Here is a 16,590-nt window from a genome sequence, read left to right on the forward strand (position 1 = left end):
TTTATATTGGTGAGCGATACTTGCTGAATATACTCATTCTCTGAAAACACTCCCTTTGCCTAAGATGCTCAAGACTCAAAATTTGGAGCAACTGAGAGAAACACGCCCATTTAGCGCTAAGTGTATCTGTTTAAACTTTACTGATAGGGGTGACCATATCAGCCATAGTAAGAGAAGTTGGTGGTTCCAAGTCTGTGATTTCTAGAATATTGCATCTTTACAACATCACAAACTCATTCAAGTCCCCCAAGAAGGCTGGTCGCCCTCGAAAGACAAATGCAAGAGAGGACAGGATAATGCTGAGAATCCCCATGGGTAATCGTTTCAACACTGCAGCTGGAATTGCTCGCCAGTTCACTGAACAGGGTAAGGATCTGACTCACAGGGCCGGGCCGACACAGAGGCTGGGGAGGCTCCAGCCTCAGGGCGCAGGCCAGCTCCCCAGCCTCTGGGCGGCAGGCAGGCCACTGACCAGGGAGTGGTGAGCACTTGTCACTGACTTAAGTGCTCCCTCCCTGCTCTGCCTCCTGGCTCGGCCGCTCCGCTGCTCTGGTCTCTGCTCAGTCGCTTGCCTGACTGGCTGCGTACAGCGCGCACTTTGACCTGACGCGCTGTACGCAGTCAGGTCACATGTGCGCCCTCTGGAGACCAAGAGCAGCGCGGGCAGCAGCAGGCAGCAGCACAGCACTGTGTCACGACCCAGCCCAGGCCCCAGCAGGGATAGAGCGTGAGAGTCTGCCCTGAAGTGAAGTAAGATAGTTCTTAAATAAAGATAATATTCTTTTCCGTCTGATCTAAGGTCTGATGGGGTTCTGGATGGGGTAAAATTACAAGGAACGGGGGGTACATGAACAAGGTAGGGCAGCGTTGAAGTGGTCTGAAACGGTAAAGTCTGTGGAACTCCAACCCCCAGGATTTGTGAGACGTGATAACAAGATTTATTTTTCTGCCTATGGAGTAGTGTTGGCAGTGGATCCCAGAAACTGTCAGATTTTTATAGCATATCCTGTGGATAAATATCCATAAATATCCAGATGGGACAACACTTTAAGGTGCAATAACACCAGTAGAGCAATAGAGTACAAAAATAGTCTGCTCCCCTTGTACTGTGGGTGCTATTACAAGAAACTTCATGCAGGACAAAACGTCAATGTGGAAACAGGAACTAAAGTCAGAAAGGAGATCATTACAGGAACAGTTGGATAACATTGGAGCACTTGTATATTTAACGGTATCAGAGACGGATAGAGGTCACACACGTAAACCAAGAACAGGATTAACAATAATGACTAAAAAGAGCAAAATCAGACAAAGGAAAGACTGATGTAGGGAGAAACATATGACATATGACAAAAATATAAGAGGAGTAGTAAACTTACGGCCCTTCCTGGGAATCCAATTTCACCTTTCTGTCCTGGTTTGGCCTATGACAATATAATGATATATTAGTATATAACAGATAATAACATCTTTTTCTTTAATTATACCAATGAAATGCAGGTTATCATGTTCATATGGAATCATACTTACTTCAGGTCCCATTGGTCCTTGTGGACCTCTTGGTCCTGGGTCTCCCTAAATGAGAATAAACAGTAACATTAGTGTTGCTAAAATATAATTTCTTTCTCTGCACCAGTCTGGTACTAGCACCATGGATCACTTCAACACTAAAAAGCCTAAAATCTCATTGGTACAGAACTTTGCTTGCTTGCCCCCCATCGCCTTTCCAAAATTATTTGGGACGCTATGGTTCACAGTATTTGTATCAGATAGTTAGGCCAACCTGAGCTGGACCAGAGGCTTCATAGTAGATGCATGGTTTATCTCTATGGTATGCAGGCACAGATCTTTACTCCTCGGCCACTTGTGCCATGTTCTTACCTTCTCTATTCTGAAGCCTCCCACAAGTAGGGTGCCATCAGGTCCCATAATCATTGCTGGGTCACCTTTCTCTCCCTAGAAACAAGACGCACAGTCCATTATGCCACATTTGGAATAAAGAATAGACTTGGGTGAAGGCAATACTTGGGACGTTCCAAGCAGTAAATTAAAGTACATGTATGGATCCTGTCAGTCAATATTGAGAGATCGTTTGGAGGAAGGGGGCTCTGCGGTTACTTTGGCAGCCTATAGTATTGTGAAGGCTCCTAGGCCTCCCACTGTAAAGTTTCTATTAAGACCTCAGGTAGGGGTTAATGGGGACATAGTATTATTGCCATAGACCCCAATAGTAATTTATCAGAGTCTTTGGTAGAAGTGATCCAATGATATCACATGGAGTAAAAAAATAAAGTAAAAAACATTTTGCAAAAAAATTTATAAAAAATAAATACATTTCTACATCTGTAACCATGTCTGAAAATGCCAGAACAGCTTTTATCCCATACTGCTAACAAGTGCCCAAATCGCTGTTTTTTTTTTCACTTCGCCTACCAATAAAAATAAGAATAAAAAGTGATAAAGCCGCACAGATGCCCAACATAGTATCAATAGAAATTAGAGCTCACCCAGAAAAAAAAGCATCCTTACACAGCTCCATAGACAGAAATATAAAAAGGTTAGTGTCAAAATAATGGTGATATAACTATATAGATTTGGCATCACAGTAATTATATTGACCTGCAGAATAAAGGTCAAGTGTCACTTTTAATGCACATATTAAATGATGTCATTAGAAAGCACAACTTGTCCTACAAAAACACAAGCCCTCGCACAGCTATGTGAATGGAAGAATAAACAGAAGGCAGAGAGTCAAAAAAGAAGCCGCAGACTGGGGAAATGGGAAGGAGTTAATTAAACGTCTTGAGGTTCAACCCAAAAATCTTGTAGCTGATGTATCTTCGCCAATGTATAACCATTATCATAAGATCATAACAAGTTGCCAAAGAATATTTACAATGTTTCTTGAGGGCGCGATCGATTTATCATGCTGTACACACAGCCCCACAACATCCAGGGAATTTTCCTTCCTTTCTGCAGGTTATGATTGCCCTCACCTTAATTCCGGGCAGTCCTGGATAACCTTGATCACCTTGTTCACCTTTGAATCCCCTGGGTCCCTGAAACATGAATTAAATATTGTAGAGGAGTAGAAAATGGGTGTAACTGTATAATTAAAAACTATATATACTTTCTCTCTCTCTCTATATATATATATAAAAATATATAGTAAAAAAAGCAACATAATGTTTAACTTACTTGGGGCCCAATGTCTCTACCCTGTAAAGAGATGGATATAAGATTTAATTTTATTGACAAATGTTTTGTCTTTGTTTGTAACTACAGAATCATTAGTAATCCTTATTCGTTGGACATTCTCTCTATCCAGAATAGTAAATGTACTTAGATCATTCCACACACTACGTAAAACATGTGGATTTTGCTTCAAATGCGTATATCCCTTGTGGACATATCCTTAAAGGGGTTATCCAAAACTAAACTTTTTTTTTTTTTTTTTAACAGACCTGGCTGGATCCGCGGTAGGGTTTATACTTGCCTTGTCCCTGCCGCTGGATTCCAGCTGCAACGCTCCACGACCACCTCCGCCAGTCCCGGGATTCTTGGAATCAACATCCTGTTGACAGGCATCACATGACTGCTGCAGCCAATCAATGGCTGCAGTGAAGACCTTTCCGCCCTGTGGCACGTGACCCAGTGACGCACTGCATGGGTGACAGGTCACCGCTGTGGCCAGTGATTGGCTTGAGTGGTCACGTTGATGCCTGTCAACAGGATGTTGATTCCCAGTGGCCTGGGACCTGTGGAGATGGCCATGGATCGATGCAGCTGGAATCCAGGAGCAGGGACCAGGTCAGTATGAACTCCCCGCAGGTCCAGCCACTCTGAAGAGGTTAGTTAAAAAAGCTTAGTCTTGGATAACACCTTTAAAGGGGTTGTCTGAGATTAATGAAAGCTGCGGCACAAGCGCGGGATGGTGTAAAATAACAAAACGGGAGTACAGTACTTATCTGTTGGATCACCCACCGCTCCGTTTTGTTGATTGCTTACAGGGCTGCTGCACTAAAGTCACATTGACAACATATGATGGCTGTAGGCAATCACTGGCCTCAAAGGTCCACTTGGACAACACTGAAGTGGTCACATGTTGCTGATGTGATATTAGCGCTGCAGTCCTGTAAACAAAGAGCGGCAAGGCGGTCTGGAATGGATTAGGCAATTCAACAGGTAAATACTATTTCATTTGACACCATCCCCTGTCTGCGCCCCAATTTTTGCTAATTTCAGACAACCCTTTTAATGTAAAAAAAAGTTCAAAAATCTCCGCCTTCACATCTTGATTGTGAAATCAATTTTTCTGTTCTGTCATGGGAGCAGGAAAACAGAACTGAAACTGGAACAGATCATCACATGACAGACACCAATGGCACCCAACTGACCACAGTTACTTATAATGGGGTTTATTGGGTTACATCATTTTACTGAAATAATATAGCGCATTTCCTGAGAAAGCTGTCGCCGCAGATGTGAGCGCAGCTTTTGAACATGGCAAAGACTGCAAAAATAAATCAAGGGCCACAAAAGTCCCATTCCAAATGTTTAGTAGCTCTTCAGTGATGCATTGACTGTCAACGTCGCGCTCAGAAAGGGTATGATCTACACAATACCACATTTCATTTATTGTCACTGACTGATATTTGATATGGTGAAGCCTCTGAATGGGATACTCGCAGTATCTAGTGAGCATATGAGGTGCTTCTTACCTCTTCTCTCTCTATTCCTCCAGCAATCGCCTGAAAAAGAAGTTCATCATGAAATCATTTGACTTCCAAATGTAACAATTCATAAACAAGCATCAAGACAGTGAACTAATAAAGCAGTTTGCATATAAAGTACTACAGTGTAAAAAGTCAGCCGGCTTACCCGGCTTACATCGCTGTAAATGATTTCACCGGGAGGTCCAGGTGGTCCGGGAAGTCCAATGCCATCACGACCAGGTTCTCCCTACAAACAGGATTCCATGTTATAGTCACATCTGTTTATCACTGCCACGTAGAATAGAGGGAATATAGATTGTACAGTATTTGTAGCTTTTTGTGGTCATACTATAACAAAAGATTAATACAGTATAAAACCCTTAATATCACATAATACTGTATCAGTCTTAAAGGGGTCTGTTGAAGAGTTAAAAAAAAAATTTGCTCTTATGGCAAATGTGATAAAATAAAATAAAAACAACCATAACTCACCCGTTAAAGGGGTTGTCAGAGATAACTTAAAATTCCAGACAAGCCCCAGGATAGCCTATAGTAAAAACTAATTAAGTAATACCTCTTTTTACAATGCCGCCGGTCCAGTCCTCCTGCCGCTGCTTGTTTACAGCACATGACTGCTGCAGCCAATCACTGTCCTCAGCAGTCTACCACTGAGGACAGTAATTGGCTGCATGGGTCACAAGCCAAATACGTACATGCCACTGTGCACACCAAGGCTGCAGCGGTCATGTGCCGTAGTCGGTAAAAAAGCAGTGGCATGAGAGAATGGTGGAGAAAAAAGGCAAATATAAAATAATTTTTGATCTTGGACCATTCGACCAAGGGCTCATGCACACCGTCATTGCGGTCCTCAAATCATGGATCTGCAAAACACGGATAGTGGCCGAGAGCCTACCACCATTTTTTTTTTTCACTCCTTCACAAATGTCTTATCCTTGTCCGTAATATGGACAAGAATAAGACATGTTCTATTTTTTTGAGGGGACCGCGGAATAGAGTTACGGATGCGGACAGCACGTGGGTGAGCTGTCCGCGTCTTTTGCGGCCCCACATATGATCCACGAAAAATGCGGATCGGAGGCAGACCAAAACCACGGTCGTGTGCATGAGCCCTAACTTTACCGCAGCAATGACGTGCTGTACATCGAAGTAGTCACCTGGATGTACATGATGCCATAGTTGCAGTAGGAGTACACAAACACAGGTGAGGACGATTGGCACATCTGTTATGGAGCAGTGGTGGCCAATTTTATTTTCTTATTTTATCACATTTGCCTCCGTTACTGTTACTAGTTGAAATCCTGGACAAGCCTTTTAAAGGAGTACTCCTGTGAGATACCTGTCCTATATCTAAAGGGTATGGGCCAACGGCTTCTTGCATCAGTCTCATCACACTTACCCTTTCTCCTGTATCCCCCTTTTCTCCCCTTGGACCCTGGAGTCAAAGAGAATATTTGTTTGTTAGTTTTCTATTTGCTTTGGTGGGTGGGCTTCTAAATGCAGATAGACATGGGGGGCATGGGCGAGTAAATAAAGGTACATTGACTGGGTGCTGCAAGGAATGGCTCATCATTAAATACATGCACCGCAAAGTCTGATATGCGTGAATGCAAAAGTGTACTTACCTCAGGACCAGGGAATCCATCCAGTCCAGGTCTTCCATCCAAACCTGGAATTCCACGATCTCCCTAAAATAAAGACAAGTGGGACATAAATATATATAATTTATATTGATATAATTTCATCTGCTTAGACAGAAGAGAGCTATATAGTTACTCCTATTTTGATTACAATACAGAAAACCATAAGAAATGGGTGAAGTACCAATAGTCACTTATTAAAGGAGTCCTCCAGGCTTTTTAGGAAATCATTCCTTTCTTACACAGGACAGAAGAAAAGACTGGTTTGTTAAAAAAAAGCACCGAGGACCCCTTTAAAGGGAATGTGTCATCAGAAAATGTTTAAATCACATTTTTGATATTTCACATATTTGAAAGAATTTCAACAAAAACTATAAAATCCTGCATTTTTCGCACCGGCCACTAGAAGGCGCCACTTCTTGGTCTGACTCTGTACAGATCACTTTCCTGTAGTTACCTGCTTATCTGTTATTCTAATGCTGCCTGCAATGATATCACCTCTGTGTACAGATAAGACAGGTTCCACCATTAACGATAGGTGATTGTCAAAGCTTATCTATTCTTTCCAATGAGATCCCCTCCTGACCATCGTGTCTATGGCCCATGGGGCTGCAGTAAGGCAATGCTTTCTAAATGCTGTTAAGAACAGCTCAGACAAGATGGCTGCCCCCTAATCATGCTCAGACAATAGGATAAAAATACATCTGCAATCAGAAAATAAAAACTGATTAGAAGAAAAGGATGTGTGCTGGTATCTGGTTTTAACTGGCAGAAAAAAATTTAGGTGACACATTTCCTTTAATATTATTATTATTATAATAAAAAAAAAATTATGTGCAAAAACTTTCTAAAGGTTATAGCCATATTTGCAGTGGCTCCAGTTGTCTCCCTCAACACTGGTCAATGCAAAGGTGATTTATACCTGACTATGCCTAATATCTGACAACCACGGGAACTGTTTTGGAGTATAAAGGTGCCTAGACACATAAGAATAAAGTTAGCCGAACCTCTTGGACTGGCCAACTACGTTATGCGTATTGGACTATGCCGACTCTCCCGCGGCAGATGATTTGGAAAGAAAGATCAGGCATGTTGAATTTCAACGACCGGTCCCTTTGTTCTGGCAGGATATTGCCGTCAGAGGTGTACGGCACTAGCTTGTTCCCCTCTCCCCACTGAGAACACATGCAATGACTATGGAGGATGTTTTATAGGTTTCATTGAAGGGAGATTTTGGATAATGTCACTCTGTAATAAATTGTTACCTTTGAGCCTGGAAGTCCTGGTTTCCCTGTTTGTCCCTATAAAGAGAAAAAAGGAAGTGAAAGGTGCAGAACAGTCACACGAACCAAGAGGCTAACTTAAAGTAACTGTCCACATTATGCCTGGTGCAAGGACTGACAGGGTGGCACAAGCCGCGTATCACCACCTCAGGCCCTGCACCTAGAATAACATGGTTTACCAGGGTTCCATAGAGTTCTGGATAGATATTCCCCAGAAAACCACAGCAAAACGTCAACGGCAGGAATGACGAAGTCGTAATAGGGGTTTCTATGAAATGGAACGTGCTTCATTGATTCCCAGATGAAAGGTTGTGAACTACTGGCTTTTTGCGCTTTGCTTGAGTTGTGGCCCACTATGGGGGAGATGTATCAACACTGGCTTAGTTGCCCATAGCAGAGACAGATTCCACTTTTCATCTTTCAAAAGAAGCTCTGAAAAATGAAGGGTTTAATCTGATTGGTTGTTATGGCCAACTAAGCCATAAGTTTTCCTTTATACCAGTTTTGATAAATCTCCCCCCTTGAGTCAAAATGACAAATTCTGCCCAAAAATAAGCCAATTGATGGGCGGTATAAACCTAAGGCGGATTTACACTGCACAACTGTAGGGCCATTACTATGAACGTCCGTCGCCGATAACTGGCCTGTGTAAATGTCACCAAGTGAATGTAGAAAACGGGCATTCATCAAATGAAATCATCATTTTTGCGAACACCTAAATCGTCATTTCTGGGCAGTAGATCATCCTATGTAAATAGCGATCTGCTGAATCAATGAATCTGTATGAGGACGAGCAATGGCGGTAGCCATCTCTCATCCCCATACAGTGGAGGAAATGGCTGTGTATAAATGCAGGTCCTTCCTCCACTGATGAGCAGGCAGTTATCGGGAAGGAACGGTGCCTTCCTGATAATTGCCTGCTTAGTCAGGACTAGATAGCCTAAAGATGTGCCAGATTTAACGTCTAGCATCAGCCGCTGTGATAAATCTGGCACATTATTAGACTGCCTAGTAGTCTATGTTTACACTGACGAAAGCTTAGACAGGATTGGTAAATCTATCCTAATGTATGTGTGAATAGTGTCAAAAACTGGCAGCCTGTCACTTACCAACACTGTCCGTTCAGACAAGTCATACAATAAGACCCCATGCACACAAGCACATTTTTTTCAGATCGGACCCATTCATTTCAACAGGGCAGCAAAAAATGTGGACAGCACACTGTGTCCTGTCAGCATCCATATGTCCATTACGTGGACAAGAATAGGACATTTCTACAGGAGGTAATAAAAAGACGTCGGCATGTACACGGCTGCGGACCATACGGTCGTGTGCATGAGGCCTTATAGGTTTCATCATTAAGTGCACCAACAATTGTATCGCTGCGGTTATTACCTCTGGGCCCGCAACTCCACGGCCACCAAAACCAAATCCAGAACCTTCCATGTCATCCTTGAAAAAGAAGCCAATGTGTTAAAAGAATTTTTCAACCGTAAATCAACCTAGATAGCATGATATCTATGTAGTGTCCTAGGCATTCTAGCTGCATTCAACTTTAATCCTTCCATCAAATATGTCCATCCACTAACTGAACGTGGCCAAAAAAGTGATGACTACATGATAAATAAGCAGTGGCTAAAACGGACTGGGCCCCACAGCATATTTTTGAATGGGGACCCCCCCTTCCCCCAGGACCTTCTTCGCAACCCCCTCCTTTCATGCAACCCCCACTCCTGTGGCTAGTAAAGATCGCTGTCTCAGACCAGGCCTGGCAGCTGCTCCATCCATTTCCTAATCTGTATATACTGTCACTCTATATAAAATCATTGTATAATACTGTTGAGGGGGCCTTGACAATAAAATCTTTTAGTCCTCTTCCTGAGTGGGCCCCTTCTGAGTTGGGGTCCCAAAGCAGCCACTTCCCCTATAGCTACGCCCCTGTAATATGCAGCAAATTGCTAACCACTGATGACAAGCCACCTGAAGGTCCCATTTCTGTGTCTTGCACAATTCTTCTAGTCTTTTTTCTCTATACAGTATATAGATTCCTTCTGTGGAGCTATTTTTATACATATTTTTTATCAAATTACTTACAAATCCAACACCTAATCCAGGTCCAGCGGGACCAGGAGGCCCTGGGGGTCCAGGTATTCCACGTGGTCCTATTGGTCCAGGAAGTCCTGCTAATCCCATTTCTCCAGGAGTTCCTGGAATTCCAGGATCCCCAGCTTTTCCCTATAAAAAGGCAAATTGGATAAAAAAATGTAAAAGTTTAGGTATGTTTTATCTGAAGTTGTCAGAAACACATGCTATTGTACTGTTTTAATGACTTCATATATGAGGATTATTAAAATGTTCCATTAAAAAAAATGTTACGAGGGGGGTCGTGATTACACAAGAGCTTGCATACACAGATATCCAATTGTTTTCATCCAATATGACATGCACCTTCTATGTACACATTAGTCCTACTTTTAATGACTCACTTCTGACAAACTTTATTCATGGTAACCTGTCCCATCTACTATACATATGTGAAATTGCTGCTGTATGTTTCTCAAGAGGGCATCTTTTTTCTATAATGTTGTACTTTCTTTTTGGTCAGCCAACAAGATCTTTAACATGAAAAGCAACTGTAGCAAAATGTGGAGTATGCAATTGTGCTCTTTTTGCAGCACAACACAAAGTGTAAACCAGATTTGGCTAAATCTCCTTGTGAAGCTATTGCCACCTAGAGTCCTGAGTGAGATAATGCTGTAGACAAAGTGGATCTCTGTGCTTGAGCTATGGCATGAAAAGAACATCTTCTGCTCTACCCTGATGCCCCATCACATTTTTCTTCAACACTTCCTTGCTCATTTGGTGTATACCTTTATTTTTCTGAGTAGTAAATACTATTAACACATCTAAAAAATAATTTTTTTGTTGTTGTTGAGTTTATAACTCTGGCTGCACAGTTCACGCAATTGAAATCACTAAAACACAGCATTTCATGAAATACCACAAGCTACATACATGTCCACTACATGCCTGGATGTCTATGGCAGCCATAGGAGTACATTAAAGAGGACCTGAGAGCTTTCCCAACATGTCTGCTTTTATAACTACTTATAGTACCCATCAAATACCAATGCAAAAGCAACTCTTGTTAGAACTGTGGGTTGCACCTATCCCATTATTCATATTATTATTCATAATACATTGAAAACTGAATGTTAACCTTCCTTTTGTCAATGGGATGTGTCCCTTTATGTTGAGATATATATTGTCAGAACTGATTGGTTAGTATCAGAGCATGTAGGGACATGTCCCACCAACAAACTTACTAATGATACCATTTTCACTATATTCCTACTTTTCCGAGAGGAGCGGACAGGTCCTGTTTAAATATTATGGCGGCAGTCCTACAAGTAGTACACACAAGGGTGAATCTCCACCGCATGCTGGATGAATGTCTGTAGCAACTTCTTAGGCCTCTTTCACGCGTCTGTGTCCGTGATGGCATCCGTGACAAGACGGTCAGTGGTTCATCTGTGAACAACCAGTGTTTGGTCCAGGTATCGTTTTTTACTGTCTGTGTATTGTATTCCACAGACACTGCTAGACTGAAAATTGATTTCCAGAGAATCTCCTACCAATGATCTGCGAAAACCATGGACCAAAAATGGATGCCTTCCGTATTATGTCCCTGGTTGTCAGTGGACCCATAGACTTTAATGTGATTGAGGCATCTGTATTCACTGACAAAATAGGGCGTGCTTCCATGGTGATAACGGTCCATGGAAAACCACTGATGTGTGAATACACACATTAAAGTTAGTGTTGAGCGAATCAAGCTTCGGATCTCCGATCCGAAGTCGATTTGTTCCAAACTTTATTTTAATGCTGTACGGAGACCAGTCAGACTATTTTAAAACATAGATCCGAAGTCGACCTTGGTAACGAAGCCGACTTCGGATCGATCTTTTAAAATGGTTTTAAAGTTTAAGAATCAAATCCCAAAGTTATTCACCGAAGTCCCGCGAGACTTCGGTGATAACTCACTTCGCCTCACAGGAGCCCATACGTTTGAATGCTGTAGACCAGGCATGCTCAACCTGCGGCCCTCCAGCTGTTGTAAAACTACAACTCCCACCATGCCCTTCTGTAGGCTGATAGCTGTAGGCTGTCCGGGAATGATGGGAGTTGTAGTTTTGTAACAGCTGGAGGGCTGCTGTAGACGAATCTCCAACGCCGTTTTGACCGAAGCAACTTCGGATATAAGATCTGAAGCTCCCTTTGCTCAACACTAACTAAAGTCAATAGTTACTGTACGTGGAGACCACAGACAGCACACATACTGCAATCACTGATGTGTGATAGAGGCCTTACATGCCATGCTGGTAGAATCAAGCACTTGAACCATAATACAAGGCATGCCGGGAGTTTGCCACTTGTTACCTGGATCTCTGATTCAAGGGAAAAACGAGAGAGAATCTCCCTCAGATACAAGGGGACTGGAGACAAGGTGCTCTATGAGACATCGAAAATAGTTCCAAGAAAATAAAAAAATTGAGGGACTGAAATTGCTAAAATAAATAAATATAAGTGATCAACTTACTTTCAGTCCGGGAGCTCCTGGAAGCCCAATTTCACCGTCTATACCCTGGATGGGAACAAACAGAATACGGTAACTGATGGACATTGCAAGCATGATTTATAATCTTCTGTTGTGTTTCCATGGGCAAGTCTCAATTATGGCTACACATATGGTTTATCCCTGGAAATGTTTTCCCGTTACTAATAGAGAATCATGGCAATCTGAGCTGATACAAATCATCTGTAGAGAAGAGGTTGGAGCTGGTGGAGTGGAAGCTGAATAGTAAGACTTCATGTTGGCTGCTGATTTCTTTAACTTTTTATGTACAGTACAGACCAAAAGTTTGGACACACCTTCTCATTCAAAGAGTTTTCTTTATTTTCATGACTATGAAGGCATCAAAACTATGAATTAACACATGTGGAATTATATACATAACAAACAAGTCTGAAACATCTGTAAATATGTCATATTCTAGGTTCTTCAAAGCAGCCAACTTTTGCTTTGATTACTGCTTTGCACACTCTTGGCATTCTCTTGATGAGCTTCAAGAGGTAGTCCCCTGAAATGGTCTTCCAACAGTCTTGAAGGAGTTCCCAGAGATGCTTAGCACTTGTTGGCCCTTTTGCCTTCACTCTGCGGTCCAGCTCACCCCAAACCATCTCGATTGGGTGCAGGTCCGGTGACTGTGGAGGCCAGGTCATCTGGCGCAGCACCCCATCACTCTCCTTCATGGTCAAATAGCCCTTTCAAAGTTTTTTCCAATTTTTCGGCTGACTGACTGACCTTCATTTCTTAAAGTAATGATGGCCACTCGTTTTTCTTTACTTAGCTGCTTTTTTCTTGCCATAATACAAATTCTAACAGTCTATTCAGTAGGACTATTAGCTGTTTATCCACCTGACTTCTCAACGCCACTGATGGTCCCAACCCCATTTATAAGGCAAGGTGTGAATCTACAATTTTCATAGTCATGAAAATAAAGAAAACTCTTTGAATGAGAAGGTGTGTCCAAACTTTTGGTCTGTACTGTATATACAATGGTAGCACAAAAGCATCCACATGGGTACTCTATGGATGGCTTCTTCAATCCCAAGTATGTGAAGAAACAGGATCCATGGTAAACTCAAAGAATTGATGCATATAAAATCAAATTTATTAATCACAATATGTCAAACAAAATCATAACCATCCAGACATCCTAGCAGTGTATGCTACCTTCACACATGCCAAGCATCCTTCCAGATAAAGGTCCAGGATGGCTCGAAATGTCCGTTTCTTTCTGCACCAATTATGGACAAAGTGTTTCACTGGATGGAATATTTGTCATTTCATTTTTGCCTGACACATACCATGATTTATAAATCACACTTTTGCATTAATTCTTTGACTATGCCATGGATTTCTGATGTGACAAAAGTGATGTTCTTCTCAGCATTACTTCTCATCTTTCCATCATTTCTTCTCCTTATTCCCTCACCACCTGTGTTGAGTGCTGTAAGTCAGAGAGCTGCCAGGATACATATTTACTATATTAAAAACTTACCCTCTCACCAGCAAGTCCGGAAATCCCTGGGATTCCATCTTTTCCTGGGGGTCCCTATATTATACAAAGCAAACAGCGACTATTCAGAACATGCAGCTACTGGATTCTGGTTGTAAATCAGACTAGGGACGAAAAGCAAATCAACTTATTTTGTGTTCTTGCTCTTGGAGGTTATTTTAGGAGTATATTTAAGAAGACTGTCATATTTAACACCATGGATCACCAGGGTCCTCTGAAAGACCTTTTCTAAGACTATGAGCACTAACTTCTAAGGTATAATGCATTGTAGGTTTGAACAATGTTGGACCATTGGGCATTACAAGAGATCTGGCAGTGACATGGGACAACCCACCACTGCCTTCGATTTTTCTGCCTATGACAGGTGTTATATAGTTTACCCTGTCCACCCATGACTACTGCATGGTACCTCTATTATGCTTCGCGCTGACACTTTTGTCTTTTTTTTTGTATTGCATTATAGAAATAATACAATAATATACATCGTTAGAACTCAAAACATTACCGGAGGACCAGGGGGGCCGGACATTCCATTTTGTCCAGGGTTACCAGGTAGGCCAGGGGGGCCAGGTATTCCTGTGGTGTTCGTTCCAAACTGTCCTGGTACTCCTGGCAATCCAGGTACACCAGGAGGCCCGGGTGGACCAGGTGGTCCCTGCAAAAGGAATGGGAAGACACAAGTGAGACATGGCTAAAAGTTCTAGCTTTAGAAGTTTAAGATGAGGCACTTAATAACATGGTAAACTGCCTGGATGGAAGAGGAAAGTACCTCCTTTTATACTGTCTTGTGATCACTTTTATGTGTTTCTCTACTGATTTGTAAATGCTCACAAGTCTTCTAATTAGCCGCACAGCTAAAATAAAATATTGAGACCTTCTTCTTGGCATATTTTCACAACCTAAAGCTAGTCTCATCCAAGGACATCCTTCTTGCAATCTCTTGTATCAGAGCAGCAGAGCTTGATCCCTAATTGTGCTCCTTTTGCCCCCATGTGATATTGCTGTGTCTATGGAGAGGGGTCTGTTGGGGCTCCCATCTTTTGAGGTCTCATAGCAGTAAAGGAGGCTGCCACTATGGTACCTATACATGCACCCTATGTAAAGTCAATATTAGGTAGATTGGTCAGTGCAGTGGATACAATAAATGTGGCTCTTTCTGAGCCCATTCATTTTATTCTATTAATTACATTTTTGGCATACATAGAGTTGGCACATCCATGTTAAAAGGTAAACAAATGTCATAGTCATTTTAATCTCCTACGTGGGAACTACATTTTTTTGGTTGGTAACAGTTCATTTTTTACTGCAGGAATGCAGATAATTATTATAAACTCAGCCAAATGATAATGCAAATGGAAAGTAGGGTAACAAACTGGAGAATTATTTGACCCAAAGATATTATATATTGAGTCATTGCAACATAATTCATGGTAACTGTTTTTATTTCCAGATTAAATGCACTGGCAACCATTCCTGAATCAAGCACTTGGGCCAATTCTTGTCTTGGCTTCTTTCCTCCCTGCGTCTGCACCCTTATATGTAGTACTTTATATTTAACCTGGCTTCCTCAGACATGACTTTTCCAAATGATATTATAAGATGTTTTTTTTTCCAATTTCTAGAGCTTATCTTCACACTAACCTCCCTACATCATAGATCTCATGAGTGGTACTGTATGAGTGGTCCTTAACCTGCGGCTCTCCATGCTTGCAGTACTAACATCAGAGATTCCTGTGATGCTGTATATCCAGGTCATTTGTCGATTATTCATGAGCTGCTACTCTCCCTGCCCACCTGCTGCTGATTAACAGTTTTCTACCTAATGTTACCTTCGAAAGAAAACGGTCAATGAACGGATAGCAGAGTGTCAGCCCCTGTATAATTATGAATCTTCTCAGGGTGCACGCTGAAAGGAATGAACAGCAAGTTCTCCAAAATCACTTAAAGTGTGTTTAATATCCTTTGGATAGGTCAGTTCCAACACCCAGCACAGCAGCCTACCGAGCACAGCAATATACATTATATAATGGCTCTGCTTGGTATTGAAGCCTAGGCCCAGTCACTTGATCTGCTCCTAGGCAATGCATGTGACTGATGAACATGGCATCACTGACCTAGGAAGAGGCTGTGGCCAATATCTTCAAACAGTTGATTGGCAGAGGAGCTGGGATTCAGATCTCCACCAATCAGATACTGATGGCCTATCCTACGATCAAGCCGTCAATATTAATGCTGCCTTCAGTAAGGCATAAAGGAGACAACAGGTTCCCTTTAAAGAGATATCATCCTACAACATAATTAGTATAATAATTTACCGTTCCAACCAAAAATATCCACTACAAAATGTATGGAAATTGTTTTGTAACTATTTGGTGACAAAACGTTTTAAGTCTTCTAGATAAATAAATCTATGACATAAGTATAGACTTACTCTGATGTTTTCTAGACCTGACCCAGATCCAGAACCTTCCATGTCAATGAATGTCTAAAACAAAAGTACAAAGTCAGTAATATCCCAGAAGACCTGACGTCTAATGTGAATGGGGTTGTCAGGCAGTGATAAAAAAGGAATTGGGCAAGTTGGCTCTGTCTACTTCTATTGTCTTGAGATAAGCTGCACCAGTACTGTCTGCCTACAGCTTATCTCACATTTACCCACTTAAATATCATGCATGTGAACAGAATATATATCTTAATAGCAGATCTGTCATACCATGCTCTTCAGTTTAAAGGGCATCTGTCAGCAGATTTGTACCTATAAAACTGGCTGACCTGTTACATGTGCGCTTGG

At 41.8% G+C, this 16,590-nt stretch overlaps 1 protein-coding gene across 2 annotated transcripts in view; it reads right to left on the reverse strand.

The window, feature by feature from the left end:
• The window catches only part of COL18A1 (collagen type XVIII alpha 1 chain), a 171,039-nt gene that overhangs the window by 25,095 nt on the left and 129,354 nt on the right, over nt 1-16,590 (reverse strand). For both annotated transcript variants that reach the window (XM_040439231.1, XM_040439230.1), the window contains 16 exons: nt 16,231-16,284; nt 14,305-14,454; nt 13,782-13,835; nt 12,257-12,301; nt 9,751-9,891; nt 9,052-9,108; nt 7,639-7,674; nt 6,359-6,421; nt 6,133-6,168; nt 4,882-4,962; nt 4,722-4,751; nt 3,199-3,219; nt 2,997-3,059; nt 1,882-1,956; nt 1,531-1,575; nt 1,380-1,424 (listed from right to left, as the gene is read on the reverse strand). In XM_040439231.1, coding sequence (XP_040295165.1) covers nt 1,380-1,424; nt 1,531-1,575; nt 1,882-1,956; nt 2,997-3,059; nt 3,199-3,219; nt 4,722-4,751; nt 4,882-4,962; nt 6,133-6,168; nt 6,359-6,421; nt 7,639-7,674; nt 9,052-9,108; nt 9,751-9,891; nt 12,257-12,301; nt 13,782-13,835; nt 14,305-14,454; nt 16,231-16,284 — 996 coding nt within the window. The remainder of the gene's footprint in view (nt 1-1,379; nt 1,425-1,530; nt 1,576-1,881; nt 1,957-2,996; nt 3,060-3,198; nt 3,220-4,721; nt 4,752-4,881; nt 4,963-6,132; nt 6,169-6,358; nt 6,422-7,638; nt 7,675-9,051; nt 9,109-9,750; nt 9,892-12,256; nt 12,302-13,781; nt 13,836-14,304; nt 14,455-16,230; nt 16,285-16,590) is intronic.

This window comes from Bufo bufo, chromosome 7 (assembly GCF_905171765.1).
Source record: "Bufo bufo chromosome 7, aBufBuf1.1, whole genome shotgun sequence".
Classification (NCBI taxonomy): domain Eukaryota; kingdom Metazoa; phylum Chordata; class Amphibia; order Anura; family Bufonidae; genus Bufo; species Bufo bufo.